A 17,664-nucleotide genomic window follows, 5' to 3' on the forward strand; every position below is an offset into this window, starting at 1 on the left:
TATAAAATACAAAAACATTACTGTCGTTTGCTCCCAATGATGCGATATCTACAGCAATCCAAAATGATTTCAGTTACAGCTATTGGAAATTCCTCAATTTCGCCACCTGCTGTCTATACATGGGTGTCTTAGTATGGATATCACTCTACTATGGTCATGTCCGAAATCTGTCTTGCATACTACTTACTAAAACAAAATACTGTGTATTAATCATACCACAGACTATTTAGAACGCTATATTTTGGTAAAAACGAATGCCCTAAGCAATAAATATCAACATACTACATCGATACTGAGAATCCGTCATTTCATGCGCAAACTTTATTCCAGCTATTTGTTCAATTTGGTACATGTCACTTTAAGTGGATTTATCAGCTGTTGTCAAATTTACGTAGTTCTCGAAAGACGGTTCTGTTTCTCAATAGTGTGCAACCAGCGAATTCTACTAGAGCAGGGCTTGGCAACTGGTGTCCCACAGCCCACATTTGAAGTCCCTCTGATCAGTTTCCTCAGGAAAGCAGTCGGGGTCTCAATGAACTATATTGCACGTTTTAATAATAGAATACACGCGGTGTAATTTGGAACTGTGGTTGTGCATCAGCAGTTTTTCTCTTGTTATATCAGTCACGATAGTCCGTCAATATAGCTCATGTCAGCTAGATTTTTTTTTAGATTGCTAAATTAGTTTAGCATCCTGCTATCTAAACGTGTTATCATGGTCGAATAACCATCTGTCTCTCATTCGTGCTGAAGATTGGTGCTTTTTGAGGTCGGTTTGTTTTCAGTTTGATAATAAAAATAATAATCATGGTTTTCCATTTCGGTTTGGATTATTTGTGTTGAACACAGAATAAAACAAACAGCACAAGTCCCATGGTGGTAGTGACTGCCCATTACTGCCTATCACTTATTTCATTTTTTACAAGCCTTTACTTTAATACAATATTTCAGTTGTGTATATAACATTTGTTTCATTTGATGACTTCATTATTTCATTCCAAATCATCACTATAGAGCTGCTGCCTATGCTGTCTGACAAAATCACTATTTTAGTAGTTCTTCAAATTAAATAAGGCATACTTTTATGACTGCTGAACACCAACTGTCAATCACTTGGACTTAGATCATGTATTTTCAGGTAGAAATATCTTGTGAACAACACCTGCTCTCTATATCCCCTCACTATCCTGCATTCTGCCTCTTCCGTGGCAAGCATACATTACAAGAAACAGAGACAGGACAAGTAGATTCTCAATGGATTGCGGTCATTGTAGTTAATTGCCACGTTTTATGCGCTAAACTATGCAGAAAATTGGCCTGATGGAAACTCCCTACTACATCGCACAGTTCAGGCTGGATCCGATTTATCTCTTGAAAAGCTGTGCAATGTGCGCATTGAGCTCACAGAAAAAAAAATGAACGAAATGGAATTCAAATAATTGAACCAATGTTTTTCAAAAACCAAAAGATAACTGAAATTTCTGTTCAAATCAAATCAAATGTATTTATATAGCCCTTCGTACATCAGCTGATATCTCAAAGTGCTGTGCAGAAACCCAGCCTAAAACCCCAATCGCTCAGCACTAGCCCCAAGTCTCACTCATATCATATTAAAAACATTTCTCTCCACCCTATAGCAGGATGTTTAGAATTGCAGGAAATTAGCTGTAAAACAGCTCTTCTCCACCCCATGCCAAAATGAGTATTATTGCACAAAATGAGTTATAAATTGCGAAATCTTCTCTCCGCCACATGGCAAAATGTGTAGAATTGAAGCCAACTTGCTTTACATCTGCAACATTTTCTCTACACAACATGGCAAAATGTGTAGAATTCCATGAAATGAACTCTAAAACGTGTGTGTGTTGTCTCTTGTGTGTGTAGTTTGACTTTGGATAGCCAATGGCTGAGTCACATTAGGGACCGTCAATAAATTACACAATGTAAATGAGACAATATTTTCATGTTGCACACCTTTTAGTTCTCATTAAAATGCTTTCAATATTTACAGTTGAAGTCAGAAGTTTACATACACCTTAGCCAAATACATCTAAACTCAGTTTTTCACAATTCCTGACATTTAATCCTAGTAAAGAATCCCTGTCTTAGGTCAGTTAGGATCACCACTTTATTTTAAGAATGTGAAATGTCAGAATAATAGCAGAGAGAATTATTTATTTCAGCTTTTATTTCTTTCATCACATTCCCAGTGGGTCAGAAGTTTACATACACTCAATTAGTATTTAGTAGCATTGCCTTTAAATTGTTTAATTTGGGTCAAAAGTTTCGGGTAGCCTTCCACAGGCTTCACCACAATAAGTTGGGTGAATTTTGGCCCATTCCTCCTGACAGAGCTGGAGTAACTGAGTCAGGTTTGTAGGCCTACTTGCTCGCACATGCTTTTTCAGTTCTGTCCACAAATATTCTATAGGATTGAGGTCAGGGCTCTGTGAAGGCCACTCCAATACCTTGACCTTAAGCCATTTTGATTTGGAAGTATGCTTGGAGTCATTGTCCATTTGGAAGGCCCACTTGCAACCAAGCTTTAACTTCCTGATGTCTTGAGATGTTGCTTCAATATATCCACATAATTTCCCTTCCTCTTGTTGCCATCTATTTTGTGAAGTGCACCAATCCCTCCTGCAGCAAAGCACCCCCACAACATAATGCTGCCACCCACGTGCTTCACAGTTGGGATGGTGTTCTTCGGTTTGCAAGCATCCCCCTTTTTCCTCCAAACATAACGATGGTCATTATGGCCAAACAGTTATATTTTTGTTTCATCAGACCAGAGGACATTTCTCCAAAAAGTACAATCTTTGTCCCCATGTGCAGTTGCAAACTGTGGTCTGGCTTTTTTTATGGCGGTTTTGGAGCAGTGGCTTCTTCCTTGCTGAGCGGCCTTTCAGGTTATGTCAATATAAGAATCGTCTTACTGTGGATATAGATACTTTTGTATCTGTTTCCTCCATCTCCACAAGGTCCATTGCTGTTGTTCTGGGATTTATTTGCACTTTTCGCACCAAAGTACGTTCATCTCTAGGAGACAGAACACGTCTCCTTCCTGAGCGGTATGACAGCTGCGTGGTCCCATGGTGTTTATACTTGCGTGCTATTGTTTGTACAGACGAACGTGGTACCTTCAGGCATTTGGAAATTGCTCCCAAGGATGAACTAGACTTGTGGACGTCTACAATATTTTTCTGAGGTCTTGGCTGATTTCTTTAGATTTTCCCATGATTTCAAGCAAAGAGGCAGTTCGTTTGAAGTTAGGCCTTGAAATACATCCACAGGTACACAATTGACTCAAATTATATCAATTAGCCTATCAGAAGCTTCTAAAGCCATGACATCATTTTCTGGAATTTTCCAAGCTGTTTAAAGGCACAGTCAACTTAGTGTTTGTAAACTTCTGACCCACTGGAATTGTGAAACCTTGAATTATAAGTGAAATAATCTATCTGTTAACAATTGTTGGAAAAATGACTTGTGTCACACACAAAGTAGATGTTCTAACCGACTTGCCAAAACTATAGTTGTTTTACAAGAAATTTGTGGAGTGGTTGAAAAACGAGTTTTAATGACTCCAACCTAAGTGTATGTAAACGTCCGACTTCAACTGTATGTATGAACTTCTACAATTTATAGTTGGTTTGAGGTTTTTAAGTCATTTACATTTGAAGCTATTTGAATTTTAACATATTGTCCCCTGAACATTGTGTAATTCATCGATGTTCCTTCATAAGTGAAACAAAGTTTACTACGGGCATTACGATTAGTCTTGTGCAGCTGCTTTCCGATTTGATAATGACTTGTGTGCTGCCAGCTGTGGGCATGTGAGCAGGATGGAAATAAGCACAGCCTTCCTTTACATTGTGACAAACTCAGGTACAAAACTACACAATAGTCTAATGAACAAACTAAGAAATAAACAGAAAGAATCCCTGCATTTTAACACAGGAGTTTTATCCTGCTGAAAGACAGGTGTTTTTATATGTTGAGCGTCGAATAGATCACAGCACCCCTTTCCTGTACCTATGGACAATAATATGAGTTAATCACAAAGAACATACTAAACAGCTAAATAATCATTTGAATAAAGTGCTATTCGTACGTGATTTGACCCTGATGTGACTCTGTTGGGATCTGAAAAAGACAAGAAATGCTAATTGTTACGCTTCAATTTACATTCTAGGAACCATTGTACATTTCCAAACCCACTACTCACCACCAAGCCTGGGTTCACCCAAAGCAAGTTCGGAGTAATGAACTTCCTCATTGCCATCTTGCCCCCCCTGGAGCTCTGAAACATACAAAAGGCCTAAATGTTAATCAGTTATCTCAACCACAGAGATCCTATATATATCTTATATGTAATTCTATGATATCAAAACCTCCTCCTTTCTCTACCCTTAGGCCTCTCTCTCATACCTCTGTTATACAATATATCTATATATCTTATGTATTGTACATCACATCACTCCCAAAGTCAAGAAAGAGATACCTTGGTGTGCTAGTGGATCAGTGATGTTACCATAGACTGGGTCATTCTTCTGGGTAAGTGGTAGGGATGTCACAGCTTTGAAAAAAGAGATAATAGAAAAATATTTGTACACAATTTTTGGCAAAAACCTAAGATGTAGCAACCCGACAAGTTTGGTCTGGAGTAGAGTCATCCCTGTTACTGTAGTTATAGTCATTATCAGGAGTAGAGTCATCCCTGTTACTGTGGTTATAGTCATTATCAGGAGTAGTCAGCCCTGTTACTGTAGTTATAGTCATTATCAGGAGTAGAGTCAGCCCTGTTACTGTAGTTATAGTCATTATCAGGAGTAGAGTCATCCCTGTTACTGTGGTTATAGTCATTATCAGGAGTAGAGTCAGCCCTGTTACTGTAGTTATAGTCATTATCAGGAGTAGAGTCAGCCCTGTTACTGTGGTTACAGTCATTATCAGGAGTAGAGTCATCCCTGGTACTGTGGTTATAGTCATTATCAGGAGTAGAGTCAGCCCTGTTACTGTAGTTATAGTCATTATCAGGAGTAGAGTCAGCCCTGTTACTGAAGTTATAGTCCTTATCAGGAGTAGAGTCAGACCTGTTACTGTAGTTATAGTCATTATCAGGAGTAGAGTCATCCCTGTTACTGTGGTTATAGTCATTATCAGGAGTAGAGTCATCCCTGTTACTGTAGTTATAGTCATTATCAGGAGTAGAGTCAGCCCTGTTACTGTAGTTACAGTCATTATCAGGAGTAGAGTCAGCCCTGTTACTGTAGTTATAGTCATTATCAGGAGTAGAGACAGCCCTGTTACTGTAGTTATAGTCATTATCAGGAGTAGAGTCAGCCCTGTTACTGTAGTTATAGTCATTATCAGGAGTAGATACAGCCCTGTTACGGTAGTTATAGTCATTATCAGGAGTGGAGTCAGCCCTGTTACTGTAGTTATAGTCATTATCAGGAGTAGAGTCAGCCCTGTTACTGTAGTTATAGTCATTTTCGGGAGTAGAGTCAGCCCTGTTACTGTAGTTATAGTCATTATCAGTTATAGTCATTATCAGGAGTAGAGTCAGCCCTGTTACTGTAGTTATAGTCATTATCAGGAGTAGAGTCAGCCATGTTACTGTAGTTATCAGGAGTAGATACAGCCCTGTTACTGTAGTTATAGTCATTATCAGGAGTAGAGTCAGACCTGTTACTGTAGTTATAGTCATTACCAGGAGGAGATTCAGCCCTGTTACTGTAGTTACAGTCATTATCAGGAGTAGAGTCAGTCCTGTTACTGTAGTTATAGTCATTATCAGGAGTACAGTCAGTCCTGTTACTGTAGTCATTACAGGAGTAGAGTCAGCCCTGTTACTGTAGTTATAGTCATTATCAAGAGTAGAGTCAGCCCTGTTACTGTAGTTATAGTCATTATTAGGAGTAGAATCAGCCCTGTTACTGAAGTTATAGTCCTTATCAGGAGTAGAGTCAGACCTGTTACTGAAGTTATAGTCATTATCGGGAGTAGAATCAGCCCTGTTACTGTAGTTATAGTCATTATCAGGAGTAGAGTCAGTCCTGTTACTGTAGTTATAGTCATTATCAGGAGTAGAGTCAGTCCTGTTACTGTAGTTATAGTCATTATCGGGAGTAGAGTCAGCCCTGTTACTGTAGTATAGTCATTATCAGGAGTAGAATCAGCCCTGTTACTGTAGTTATAGTCATTATCAGGAGTAGAGTCAGTCCTGTTACTGTAGTATAGTCATTATCAGGAGTAGAATCAGCCCTGTTACTGTAGTTATAGTCATTATCAGGAGTAGAGTCAGCCCTGTTACTATAGTTATAGTCATTATCAGGAGTAGAGTCAGTCCTGTTACTGTAGTTATAGTCATTATCAGGAGTAGAGTCTGCCCTGTTAATGTAGTTATAGTCATTATCAGTCTTTACCTGGGTCTGTCTTCTTCCTCTTCAGGTGGAACACCAGAGCACCAATCAGTATCCCGGCAACAACCAACGCTGTACAGGCCACAATGATCGAAATCTGCAAGGTGTCGTCTGTTGGAAACCGAGTATGAAAGAGAACATGCCAAAAATGAGACAGCTGAGGACTTACTATGACTTTTGCTATGACTCCAAAGGCATCACAGTATAGTGGGGGGCAAACTGCATTTTGGAGACATTGATTGGGTTATTGGTTTTATATTGCTTATGATCATGATGTCTCACTGAATCTACTCATTCAGAGAATGTGATCTACTGTGACCTACTATAATCAACTATGGTCGTTAGTAACCTTTCAGAGGCGATGGTAACACTAGGCCTGGTATCCCAGATCTTCCACCAGCACCACGGAGTCTGAGGGGAACACTCGCTCTGAGCATGTCCTCTCTGAACACCGCACACTGCCAGTCCAGCTGGTCCCTTTGGAGGCTGGGCAGGGTCACACTGAGTGTCCAGTTGGGTTGACTCTCTGTAAGGATGTCCTTTTTGACCACTAGCCCCGTCCTCCCCTCCATCCTCAGCCAGGCCAGGGTCACAGGGTCACCGTTCACCTCCGACACTTCACACTTCAGCACCACCGACTGGCCACCAGGGGGGCCTCTAGATGCAGAGACTGGGCCAGAGAACAGAAAACAGAACTGAACTTTCCCCTCTGAGAGAACAGTATACCGTAATAATAACAATAATAATGTAGGCCTAGTATACATCTGGCTAATGAAACATGTCAATTTGTGGTTGACAATCAGAGAACCAACATTAGGTTACTTGAGCAGAGAGTGTTTGTTCTCTCATTGAACGCTGTTAAAAGCCAAAAGTAAAGTTACCTTGAATGGTTGTGAGTTGAACATAAGACATGAGTTTGTTATTAAAATTACATCTGAACACTCCTCCATCCTCAAATTCCACTGGTGAAAGTCTCAGGGGAAAATCTTTTTGTTTGAAAGTGGGAGATGAGAACCGGTCAATTTCTAGTCTATCATCTGATGTCAGAGTCGCAGGTGCTTCCGCTGGAGATGAGCCCTTGGTCCAGGAGGCTTTTCTGTACGAGAATGAAGACCTGCACATCATCTCCACCTCACTGCTGTTGCTGCTCTCTCTGAACAAAGTTACTGGCATGTTGAATGTGCCTGGAAAAAATAAACATTGTGGGAAAACACTATGACGAAGAATATCTACAACAATCAAGTTAATCTACACATGATGAGTGAACCTGCAGTTACTGTTAATTCATTAATATATTACTGATAATATCCATGAATCTAGCTAACTTACTTGTCTCAACATTCAAGGTATTATAAATTTCATACAACAATGTTCCATTCTGTTTGAGAGCGCAGTTGCATCTCCCATTACTGCTCTGATCAACACTATGGATGACCATGTGGACAGTGTTGTTGTAAAACAACGTGGTGTTAGAAGTGGGATCTCCTTCTCTTTCCCACTGAAGTGTGGTCCCTTCTGGTAGGCTGGACAGCTCACAACTAAAACTCACATCAGAACCCAGACGAAATGAAGGCCATTCAAAGGGTGTAACTGCAAACAAAATAATTGGTTAACATTTACAAATCAAACATCCTTGTTGGCATATCCAGGACGTGTTTTTAGTGATATCAAACACAAAAGGAACATGCTTGTGTTTGACTCCAATTCTGATTTTGAAAAAGTGACAATAAACATATTGAAACACAATACCTTTGAAAGCAAACACCTGAAACCTCGTCACAATAACTGAAACTGGTTTGGTTTGCATGAACACAAACTCTCCAGCATTTTCAAAGTTTGTCCCCATGGAAAGACCATATCCACTGCCTTTTGAAAAACCCAATGTGTTCGATACAGATTCCCAAGTGGATGAAATTATATTGGCTATTGTGGTGTTTGAGTGTCTGCCGTCATGTGAGGTCCATATCCATTGGAATCGGTGCTCTGTCCCTTGTGGACCCACGGGGGAAACTGGGACAGTGACTCTTCCTCTGGACCCGGCAAGGAAAAATATGTTCTTTGACAATACTGTGGAGAGTAGAAATGTGTCAAAATGATGCAATAAAAAGCAACAAAAAATCTATATAAGATAATTCACCTTTCTCTATTAAAGTCTACTACACCCCCCCCCCCCCCTCCTCTTTCTCCAAATCTATATAATATAATTCACCTTTCTCTATTAAAGGCTGCTACACCCCCCCCCCCCTCCTCTTTCTCCAAATCTATATAAGATAATTCACCTTTCTCTATTAAAGTCTACTACAACCCCCCCCCCCCCCTCCTCTTTCTCCAAATCTATATAATATAATTCACCTTTCTCTATTAAAGTCTACTACACCCCCCCCCCTTTCTCCAAATCTATATAATATAATTCACCTTTCTCTATTAAAGTCTACAGCAGACCCCCCCCTCTTTCTCCAAATCTATATAATATAATTCACCTTTCTCTATTAAAGGCTACAGCAGACACCCCCCCCCCCCTCCTCTTTCTCCAAATCTATATAATATAATTCACCTTTCTCTATTAAAGTCTACTACACCCCCCCCCCCTTTCTCCAAATCTATATAATATAATTCACCTTTCTCTATTAAAGTCTACAGCAGACCCCCCCCTCTTTCTCCAAATCTATATAATATAATTCACCTTTCTCTATTAAAGTCTACTACACCCCCCCCCCCCTTTCTCCAAATCTATATAATATAATTCACCTTTCTCTATTAAAGTCTACAGCAGACCCCCCCCCCCCCCCCCTCTTTCTCCAAATCTATATAATATAATTCACCTTTCTCTATTAAAGTCTACAGCAGACCCCCCCCCCCGCCCCCCCCCCCCTCTTTCTCCAAATCTATATAATATAATTCACCTTTCTCTATTAAAGTCTACAGCAGACCCCCCCCTCTTTCTCCAAATCTATATAATATAATTCACCTTTCTCTATTAAAGGCTACAGCAGACACCCCCCCCCCCTCCTCTTTCTCCAAATCTATATAATATAATTCACCTTTCTCTATTAAAGTCTACAGCAGACCCCCCCCTCTTTCTCCAAATCTATATAATATAATTCACCTTTCTCTATTAAAGTCTACAGCAGACCCCCCCCTCTTTCTCCAAATCTATATAAGATAATTCACCTTTCTCTATTAAAGTCTACTACACCCCCCCCCCCCTTTCTCCAAATACATATAATATAATTCACCTTTCTCTATTAAAGTCTACAGCAGACCCCCCCCTCTTTCTCCAAATCTATATAATATAATTCACCTTTCTCTATTAAAGTCTACAGCAGACCCCCCCCCCGCCCCCCCTCCTCTTTCTCCAAATCTATATAATATAATTCACCTTTCTCTATTAAAGTCTACAGCAGACCCCCCCCCCCGCCCCCCCCTCCTCTTTCTCCAAATCTATATAATATAATTCACCTTTCTCTATTAAAGTCTACAGCAGACCCCCCCCCCGCCCCCCCCCCCCCTCTTTCTCCAAATCTATATAATATAATTCACCTTTCTCTATTAAAGGCTACAGCAGACCCCCCCCCCCCCCTTTCTCCAAATCTATATAATATAATTCACCTTTCTCTATTAAAGGCTACAGCAGACCCCCCCCCCCCCCCCCCCCTCTTTCTCCAAATCTATATAATATAATTCACCTTTCTCTATTAAAGGCTACAGCAGAACCCAGCTTTATCATTGTACTTGTATGCCAAACTTTAAATGGAGATGTCTTTTTATTTTACACTCAAAAATTATCTTGATAATTCAACCAGAAACCCGTTACTCACCTTCAGCTGAGAATCCTTGACCGTATGCTGATATCCACACCAGGATCCACAACAACCTCACACTCATAGAGCCTCTGTTCTTCCTCATGTTACTGTAACTGCCTGTTCTGTTCCTCTCTCTGCTCAGTAGCAAACTCACATCATTACTGAGGGCCCTGTTAAGTTTCTACAGGAAATGACTGAAGAAAAGAGGAAGTTCAAATAAAACTACAGATTATGTAATGCAAAATAAACTGACTGCACATCTGAGGATACTTCATGACCCTATACTGTATGTCGGACTGGGGTTAAGGGCTAGAACAGAAGCTGGAAAACAGAACACTGAACTTGTTACATCATGGCCAGTATCTTACAAAAGTCCTTTTATCATTCTCTATTACTAATACCTTCCCCATTACTGGATGCTGAAATAAGCTGAGACGTTGTTGCCAAGGGAATGTTGGAACATAACTAACAAAATGACAGTTACCCGAAAATGTACGCTTAATCCATTATAAACTAATGTATTGAATTACTTACGCAAGAGACACCATTCATAAATTCTACAGCACATCGACAGAGTCATGTCATAAGTGTTTAACTAACAATGACTCAACAATCCCTGCCTTCTGGGAATGCTATAAAGTCCAAAAGTTATGGACGGAGTTAGAAAGTTGTCTGTCAGAAGTATTACAATGTAAATGTACTTCTAACACGTCTGTCTGCATAATCCAAGACGAGACATATGAGGGTGCAGTGAGATACAAGATGGGTTGGACGATACTTTTCTCCTCAATCATCTTGAAAAAACATATACTTTAAAACTGGAAGTGAACCAATCCTCCATCATTAACACAATGGAAAGGTCAAATGCTTTGTTATCTAAATGTTAAAAGTGTGTGGGCGTGATGTTGTGGATGTTGGTGATGGGGGTGTGAACAGGTGGTTCTGGCCAGCGGTGATGTTGTGGATGTTGGTGATGGGGGTGTGAACAGGTGGTTCTGGACAGCGGTGATGTTGTGGATGTTGGTGATGGGGGTGTGAACAGGTGGTTCTGGCCAGCGGTGATGTTGTGGATGTTGGTGATGGGGGTGTGAACAGGTGGTTCTGGACAGCGGTGATGTTGTGGATGTTGGTGATGGGGGTGTGAACAGGTGGTTCTGGCCAGCGGTGATGTTGTGGATGTTGGTGATGGGGGTGTGAACAGGTGGTTCTGGGCAGCGGGGATGTTGTGGATGTTGGTGATGGGGGTGTGAACAGGTGGTTCTGGACAGCGGTGATGTTGTGGATGTCAGTGATGGGGGTGTGAACAGGTGGTTCTGGCCAGCGGTGATGTTGTGGATGTTGGTGATGGGGGTGTGAACAGGTGGTTCTGGGCAGCGGGGATGTTGTGGATGTTGGTGATGGGGGTGTGAACAGGTGGTTCTGGACAGCGGTGATGTTGTGGATGTTGGTGATGGGGGTGTGAACAGGTGGTTCTGAGCAGCGGTGATGTTGTGGATGTTGGTGATGGGGGTGTGAACAGGTGGTTCTGGCCAGCGGTGATGTTGTGGATGTTGGTGATGGGGGTGTGAACAGGTGGTTCTGGCCAGCGGTGATGTTGTGGATGTTGGTGATGGGGGTGTGAACAGGTGGTTCTGGCCAGCGGTGATGTTGTGGATGTTGGTGATGGGGGTGTGAACAGGTGGTTCTGGCCAGCGGTGATGTTGTGGATGTTGGTGATGGGGGTGTGAACAGGTGGTTCTGGCCAGCGGGGATGTTGTGGATGTTGGTGATGGGGGTGTGAACAGGTGGTTCTGGCCAGCGGTGATGTTGTGGATGTTGGTGATGGGGGTGTGAACAGGTGGTTCTGGCCAGCGGGGATGTTGTGGATGTTGGTGATGGGGGTGTGAACAGGTGGTTCTGGCCAGCGGGGATGTTGTGGATGTTGGTGATGGGGGTGTGAACAGGTGGTTCTGGCCAGCGGTGATGGTGTGGATGTTGGAGATCTAAGTTTGTCAGTTGTTTGAAGACTAACGTGGAGATGAATCCATGTGTAGGCTAGATATATGCCTCTGTCCCAAATGAATGAGAAAGATATGCACTGTCTAATTCAGTCATTTTAGATGGTACCTGCAGTATCTTTTCCATTTCTTCGGGGTTAGGTTGGATGCCTCTGAGAGTATCCAAGAGGGAGTGTTTCCTTACCTTTTGGTGTTCAACAGCAGAACCAGTATTACTAGGGTGGTACCCCCTGTCCCCTCTGACCACCGTCGCTGTGCTTGGCTCTAAGAAACAGAGACCTCTGTTAGATTATATTCTACAAGAAAGCCTCTCAAGTACAAATGATAACCTCTGTCCTTTGTTACAATAGGCCTATGCAGAGGTCCGGAGATGAACAGTCTTTTTAGATGATGCTGGGTTTGGAACAAATGGGGTCAGATTGCAGAGTCTATAAAATCACACGTTGTTACCTGTCATTGAAGACACTGTTGTCTGTGTGGGCATTGTGAGGTCAGGGAGGCTGTCGCTCTGAACAAGCCCTCTGAACACCACACACTGCCAGTGCAGCTGGTCCATACGGAGGCTGGGGGGGGTTTCACACTGAGCGTCCTGTTGGGGTGACTCTCTATCAGGATGTCCTGTTTGACCAGCAGCCCCCTCCTCCCCTTCATCCTCAGCCTGGCCAGGGTCACCGCTCACCACCGACACCTCAGCATGGCCGTGGGTGTACTCCGCATGTCTGTGGGTGTACTCCGCATTGCTGTGGGTGTACTCCGCATTGCTGTGGGTGTACTCCGCATGTCTGTGGGTGTACTCCGCATTGCTGTGGGTGTACTCCGCATTGCTGTGGGTGTACTCCGCATTGCTGTGGGTGTACTCGCATTGCTGTGGGTGTACTCTGCATGGCCGTGGGTGTTCTCTGCATGGCCGTGGGTGTACTTCGCATGACCGTGGGTGTACTCTCCTACAAAGCAGTGTCACTACGTGAGATTGCGGAGATTGGGGATAAACAAAGCTGTGTTCAGCCAGAAGGGAATGTTTCATTTCATTTAAATCCGAAGTCTTCTGGCCATTACTAGTGCATCTTATTGTAAATGTAACAAATACCTTCAACATTTAAAATGAGACCAATATAATTGATTGTTAATAACTAATGATCAGGAGGACAATATTCTGACTTCACCTAAATGTTTATATTTCAGTTAGATAAGAATCCATTTTGTACCTTCCTCAGTTCTGACAGCATTAGAAATATTATTTAGCAGTGTTCCAGTCTGTCTGAGATTACAGCAGCATCTCCCCTCACTGCTCTGATCAACACTATGGATGACCATGAGCACAGTGTTGTTGTAGAATAACTTGGTGTCAGACGTGGGATCTCCATCTCTTTCCCACTATAGTTTGGCCCTTTTGGTAGGCTGGACACCTCACAACTCACATCAGAGCCCAGACAAAATGAAGGCCAAAAGAAAGGTGCCACAAAAAATATGTTATTTAAAAATGGGCATATATAGTTACATATTAACTGAATGAATAAAGAAAGTGAAGAAAGAAGGTATTTGCAGAACCTGGTTTTCAAAACTATTTCGTCACCGGAAACTATTTTGTCATTATGGAAAATTCACAATGGATTGTCTGTACAAAAGAGACAAGAATTGAGACATACTCTGGTTGAGTTCTTGCAAACAAAAACACCCCTGCGCTTTCAAACTTTGGCTTCACTGTGATGTCATCTCGTGACGTCCACTCCCAGCTGAACTCTGACCAGTGAGGTTGAATCAGTTCAGACACTAGCAGGTGTGACACAAGACAGATTCACACTCTCTGTCTGCACAGAGTTGAAGGACATGCTCCTCTTCATCACTGTGTGTAGACAAGGAGACACAGATCTGGTCAAATAACACTTTTCATTCAACCTGTAAGTGTTAAAAGAATGCAGATATTATACTGCGCAATCGGAAAATATTCAGACCCCTTGATTTTTTTCCACATGTTTTGTTACAGCCTTATTTTAAAATTGCTTAAATAATTTTTACATATTAAAATATACATTTCAATATTTTGAACACCACACTCTGCCAGTGCAGCTGGTCCATACGGAGGCTGGGGGGGGGTTTCACACTGAGCGTCCTGTTGGGGTGACTCTCTATCAGGATGTCCTGTTTGACCAGCAGCCCCCTCCTCCCCTTCATCCTCAGCCTGGCCAGGGTCACCGCTCACCACCGACACCTCAGCATCACCGGATGATTCATGATGGACACGCCACTAGGGGGCACTGTGGAGACAAATAGAAGACAGCGGGAATCAGTTATCTGTTCTCTCAAATGCAAGTAGAATCAATTTATTCTAAGAAATGTACCTTGGATATGCTCACCCTTTATGTTTACCACATTAACAGAGGCGACGAGGAGGTTTTTAAAATGGAAGATGAACCTCCACCATCTTCCAACTCCACTGGTGAGATGTAAAGAGCGAAGAAGTGGCCATTGAAGTCCCTATATGAAAAGCCCTCATTAAACGTCAGGTTGGATCCGTATATTTTAGATGTCACGACTGGAAGCTCTTGCTGTAGATAGTTGTGTCCAAGACCACGATGTATGACCGTGGGTGTACTCTGCATGACCGTGGGTGTACTCCGCATGACCGTGGGTGTACTCCGCATGACCGTGGGTGTACTCCGCATGGCCGTGAGTGTACTCCGCATGACCGTGGGTGTACTCCGCATGGCCGTGGGTGTAGTCCGCATGACCGTGGGTGTACTCCGCATGACCGTGGGTGTACTCCGCATGACCGTGGGTGTACTCTCCTACAAAGCAGTGTCACTACGTGAGATTGGGGATAACCAAAGCTGTGTTCAGCCAGAAGGGAATGTTTCATTTCATTTAAATCCAAAGTCTTCTGGCCATTACTAGTGCATCTTATTGTAAATGTAACAAATACCTTCAACATTTAAAATGAGACCAATATAATTGATTGTTAATAACTAATAATCAGGAGGACAATATTCTGACTTCACCTAAATGTTTATATTTCAGTTAGATAAGAATCCATTTTGTACCTTCCTCAGATCTGACAGCATTAGAAATATTATTTAGCAGTGTTCCAGTCTGTCTGAGATTACAGCAGCATCTCCCCTCACTGCTCTGATGAACACTATGGATGACCATGAGCACAGTGTTGTTGTAGAATAACTTGGTGTCAGACGTGGGATCTCCATCTCTTTCCCACTAAAATGTGGGAGGCTTGACACCTCACAACTCACATCCGAACCCAGACGAAAGGAAGGCCAAAAGAAAGGTGCAACAAAAAAAGATGTCATTTCAAACTGGGCATAGAGTTGAAGTCAGAAGTTTACATACACCTTAGCCAAATTCATTTAAACTCAGTTTTTCACAATTCCTGACCTTTAATCCTAGTAAAAATTCCCTGTCTTAGGTCAGTTAGGATCACCACTTTATTTTAAGAATGTGAAATGTCAGAATAATTGTAGAGACAATGATTCATTTCAGCTTTTATTTATTTCATCACATTCCCAGTGGGTCAGAAGTTTACATACACTCAGTTAGAATTTGGTAGCACTCTCTTTAAATTGCTTAACTTGGGTCAAACATTTTGGGTAGCCTTCCACAAGCTTCCCACAATAAGTTGGGTGAATTTTGTCGTACTCCTCTTGACAGAGCTGGTGTAACTGAGTCAGGTTTGTCGACCTCCTTGCTTCGACATGCTTTTTCAGTTCTGCCCACAAATATTCTATAAGTTTGAGGTAAGGCTTTGTGATGGCCACTCCAAAACCTTGACTTTATTGTCCTTAAGCCATTTTGCCACAACTTTGGAAGTATGCTTGGGGTCATTGTCCATTTGGAAGACCCAATTGCGACCAAGCTTTAACTTTAACTGATGTCTTGAGATGTTAATTCAATATATCCACATAATTTTGCCTCCTCATGATTCCATCTATTTTGTGAAGTGCACCAGTCCCTCCTGCAGCAAAGCACCCCCACAAATGATGCTGCCAGCCCTGCGCTTCACGGTTTGGATGGTGTTCTTCGGCTTGCAAGCCTCCCACTTTTACCTCCAAACATAACAATGGTCATTATGGCAAAACAGTTATATTTTTGTTTCATCATACCAGAGGACAATTCTCCAAAAAGTACTATCTTTGTCCCCATTTGCAGTTGCAAACCGTAGTCTGGCTTTTTTATGGCGGTTTTGAAGCAGTGGCTTCTTCCATGCTAAGCGGCCTTTCAGGTTAGGTGAATATAGGGCTCGTTTTACTGTGGATATAGATTATTTTGTACCTGTTTCCTTCAGCATCTTCACAAGGTCCTGTTGCTGTTGTTCTGGGATTGATTTGCACTTTTTGCACCAAAGTACATTCATCTCTAGGAGACAGAACACATCTCCTTCCTGAGCGGTATGACGGCTGCGTGGTCCCATGGTGTTTATACTTGTGAACTATTGTTTGTACAGATGAACGTGGTACCTTCAGGCATTTAGAAATTGCTCCCAATGATGAACCAGTTTTTTTTTTCTGGGGTCTTGGCTGAATTCTTTAGATTTTCCAATGATCCCAAGCAAAGAGACACTGAGTTTGAAGGTAGGTCTTGAAATACATCCCCAGGTACACCTCCAATTGACTCAAATGATGTCAATTAGCCTATCAGAACCTTCTAAAGCCATGACATCATTTTATGGAATTTTCCAAGCTGTTTAAAGGCACAGTCAACTTAGTGAATGTAAACTTCTGACCCACTGGAATTGTGATACAGTGAATTATAAGTGAAATAATCCGTCTGTAAACAATTGTTGGAAAAATTACTTGTGTCATGCACAAAGTAGATGTCCTAACCGACTTGTCAAAGCTATAGCTTGTTAACAAGACATTTGTGGAGTGGTTGAAAAACGAGTTTTAATGACTTCAATATAAGTGTATGTAAACATCCAACTGCAACTGTATATTATTACATATTAACTGAATGAACAAAGAAAGTGAAGAAAGAAGGGTATTTGCAGAAGCTTTCAAAACTATTTCAACATCGGAAACTATTTTGTAATTGTCACGGCCGTCAAAAGAAGTGGACCAGCAGCGCTGTGTACATTTTATTTTATTTTAAAATGTCGCCAACAAAACAACAATACAGGGCTAAGTGCCACAAACAAAGTTAACTAGCCACACTGAAAGGAGGGGAAAATGGCTACCTAAGTATGATTCCCAATCAGAGACAACGATAGACAGCTGTCCCTGATTGAGAACCATACCCGGGCCAAAACATAGAAATAAAGAAACATAGGAAACAATACATAGAATGCCCACCCCACATCACATTACACCCTGACCTAACCAAATAGAGAAATAAAACGTCTCTTTCAGGTCAGGGCGTGACAGTAATTATGAAAATTTCACAATGGATTGTCTGTACAAAACAGACAAGAATTGAGACATACTCTGGTTGAGT

At 41.8% G+C, this 17,664-nt stretch overlaps 2 protein-coding genes across 2 annotated transcripts; both read right to left on the reverse strand.

The window, feature by feature from the left end:
* Window positions 1-3,580: 3,580 nt before the first annotated feature.
* Window positions 3,581-10,375, reverse strand: LOC110502146. Its single transcript, XM_036959592.1, has 10 exons — window positions 10,247-10,375; window positions 8,178-8,495; window positions 7,758-8,018; window positions 7,310-7,612; window positions 6,778-7,098; window positions 6,432-6,539; window positions 4,505-4,579; window positions 4,229-4,303; window positions 4,115-4,146; window positions 3,581-4,035 (listed from the first exon to the last, which is right to left on the reverse strand). The coding sequence occupies exons 1-10, from the start codon at window positions 10,332-10,334 to the stop codon at window positions 3,991-3,993; spliced, it is 1,626 nt and encodes a 541-aa protein (XP_036815487.1). The 5' UTR covers window positions 10,335-10,375; the 3' UTR covers window positions 3,581-3,990.
* A 732-nt stretch (window positions 10,376-11,107) lies between these two features.
* LOC118943588 (extensin-like) lies at window positions 11,108-15,425 on the reverse strand. Its single transcript, XM_036959076.1, has 5 exons — window positions 15,413-15,425; window positions 14,811-15,014; window positions 14,429-14,483; window positions 12,679-13,172; window positions 11,108-12,180 (listed from the first exon to the last, which is right to left on the reverse strand). Exons 1-5 carry the CDS (start codon window positions 15,423-15,425, stop codon window positions 11,108-11,110), a joined length of 1,839 nt encoding a protein of 612 aa, XP_036814971.1.
* Window positions 15,426-17,664: the final 2,239 nt, after the last annotated feature.

Source organism: Oncorhynchus mykiss, chromosome 22 (genome assembly GCF_013265735.2).
Source record: "Oncorhynchus mykiss isolate Arlee chromosome 22, USDA_OmykA_1.1, whole genome shotgun sequence".
Lineage (NCBI taxonomy): Eukaryota > Metazoa > Chordata > Actinopteri > Salmoniformes > Salmonidae > Oncorhynchus > Oncorhynchus mykiss.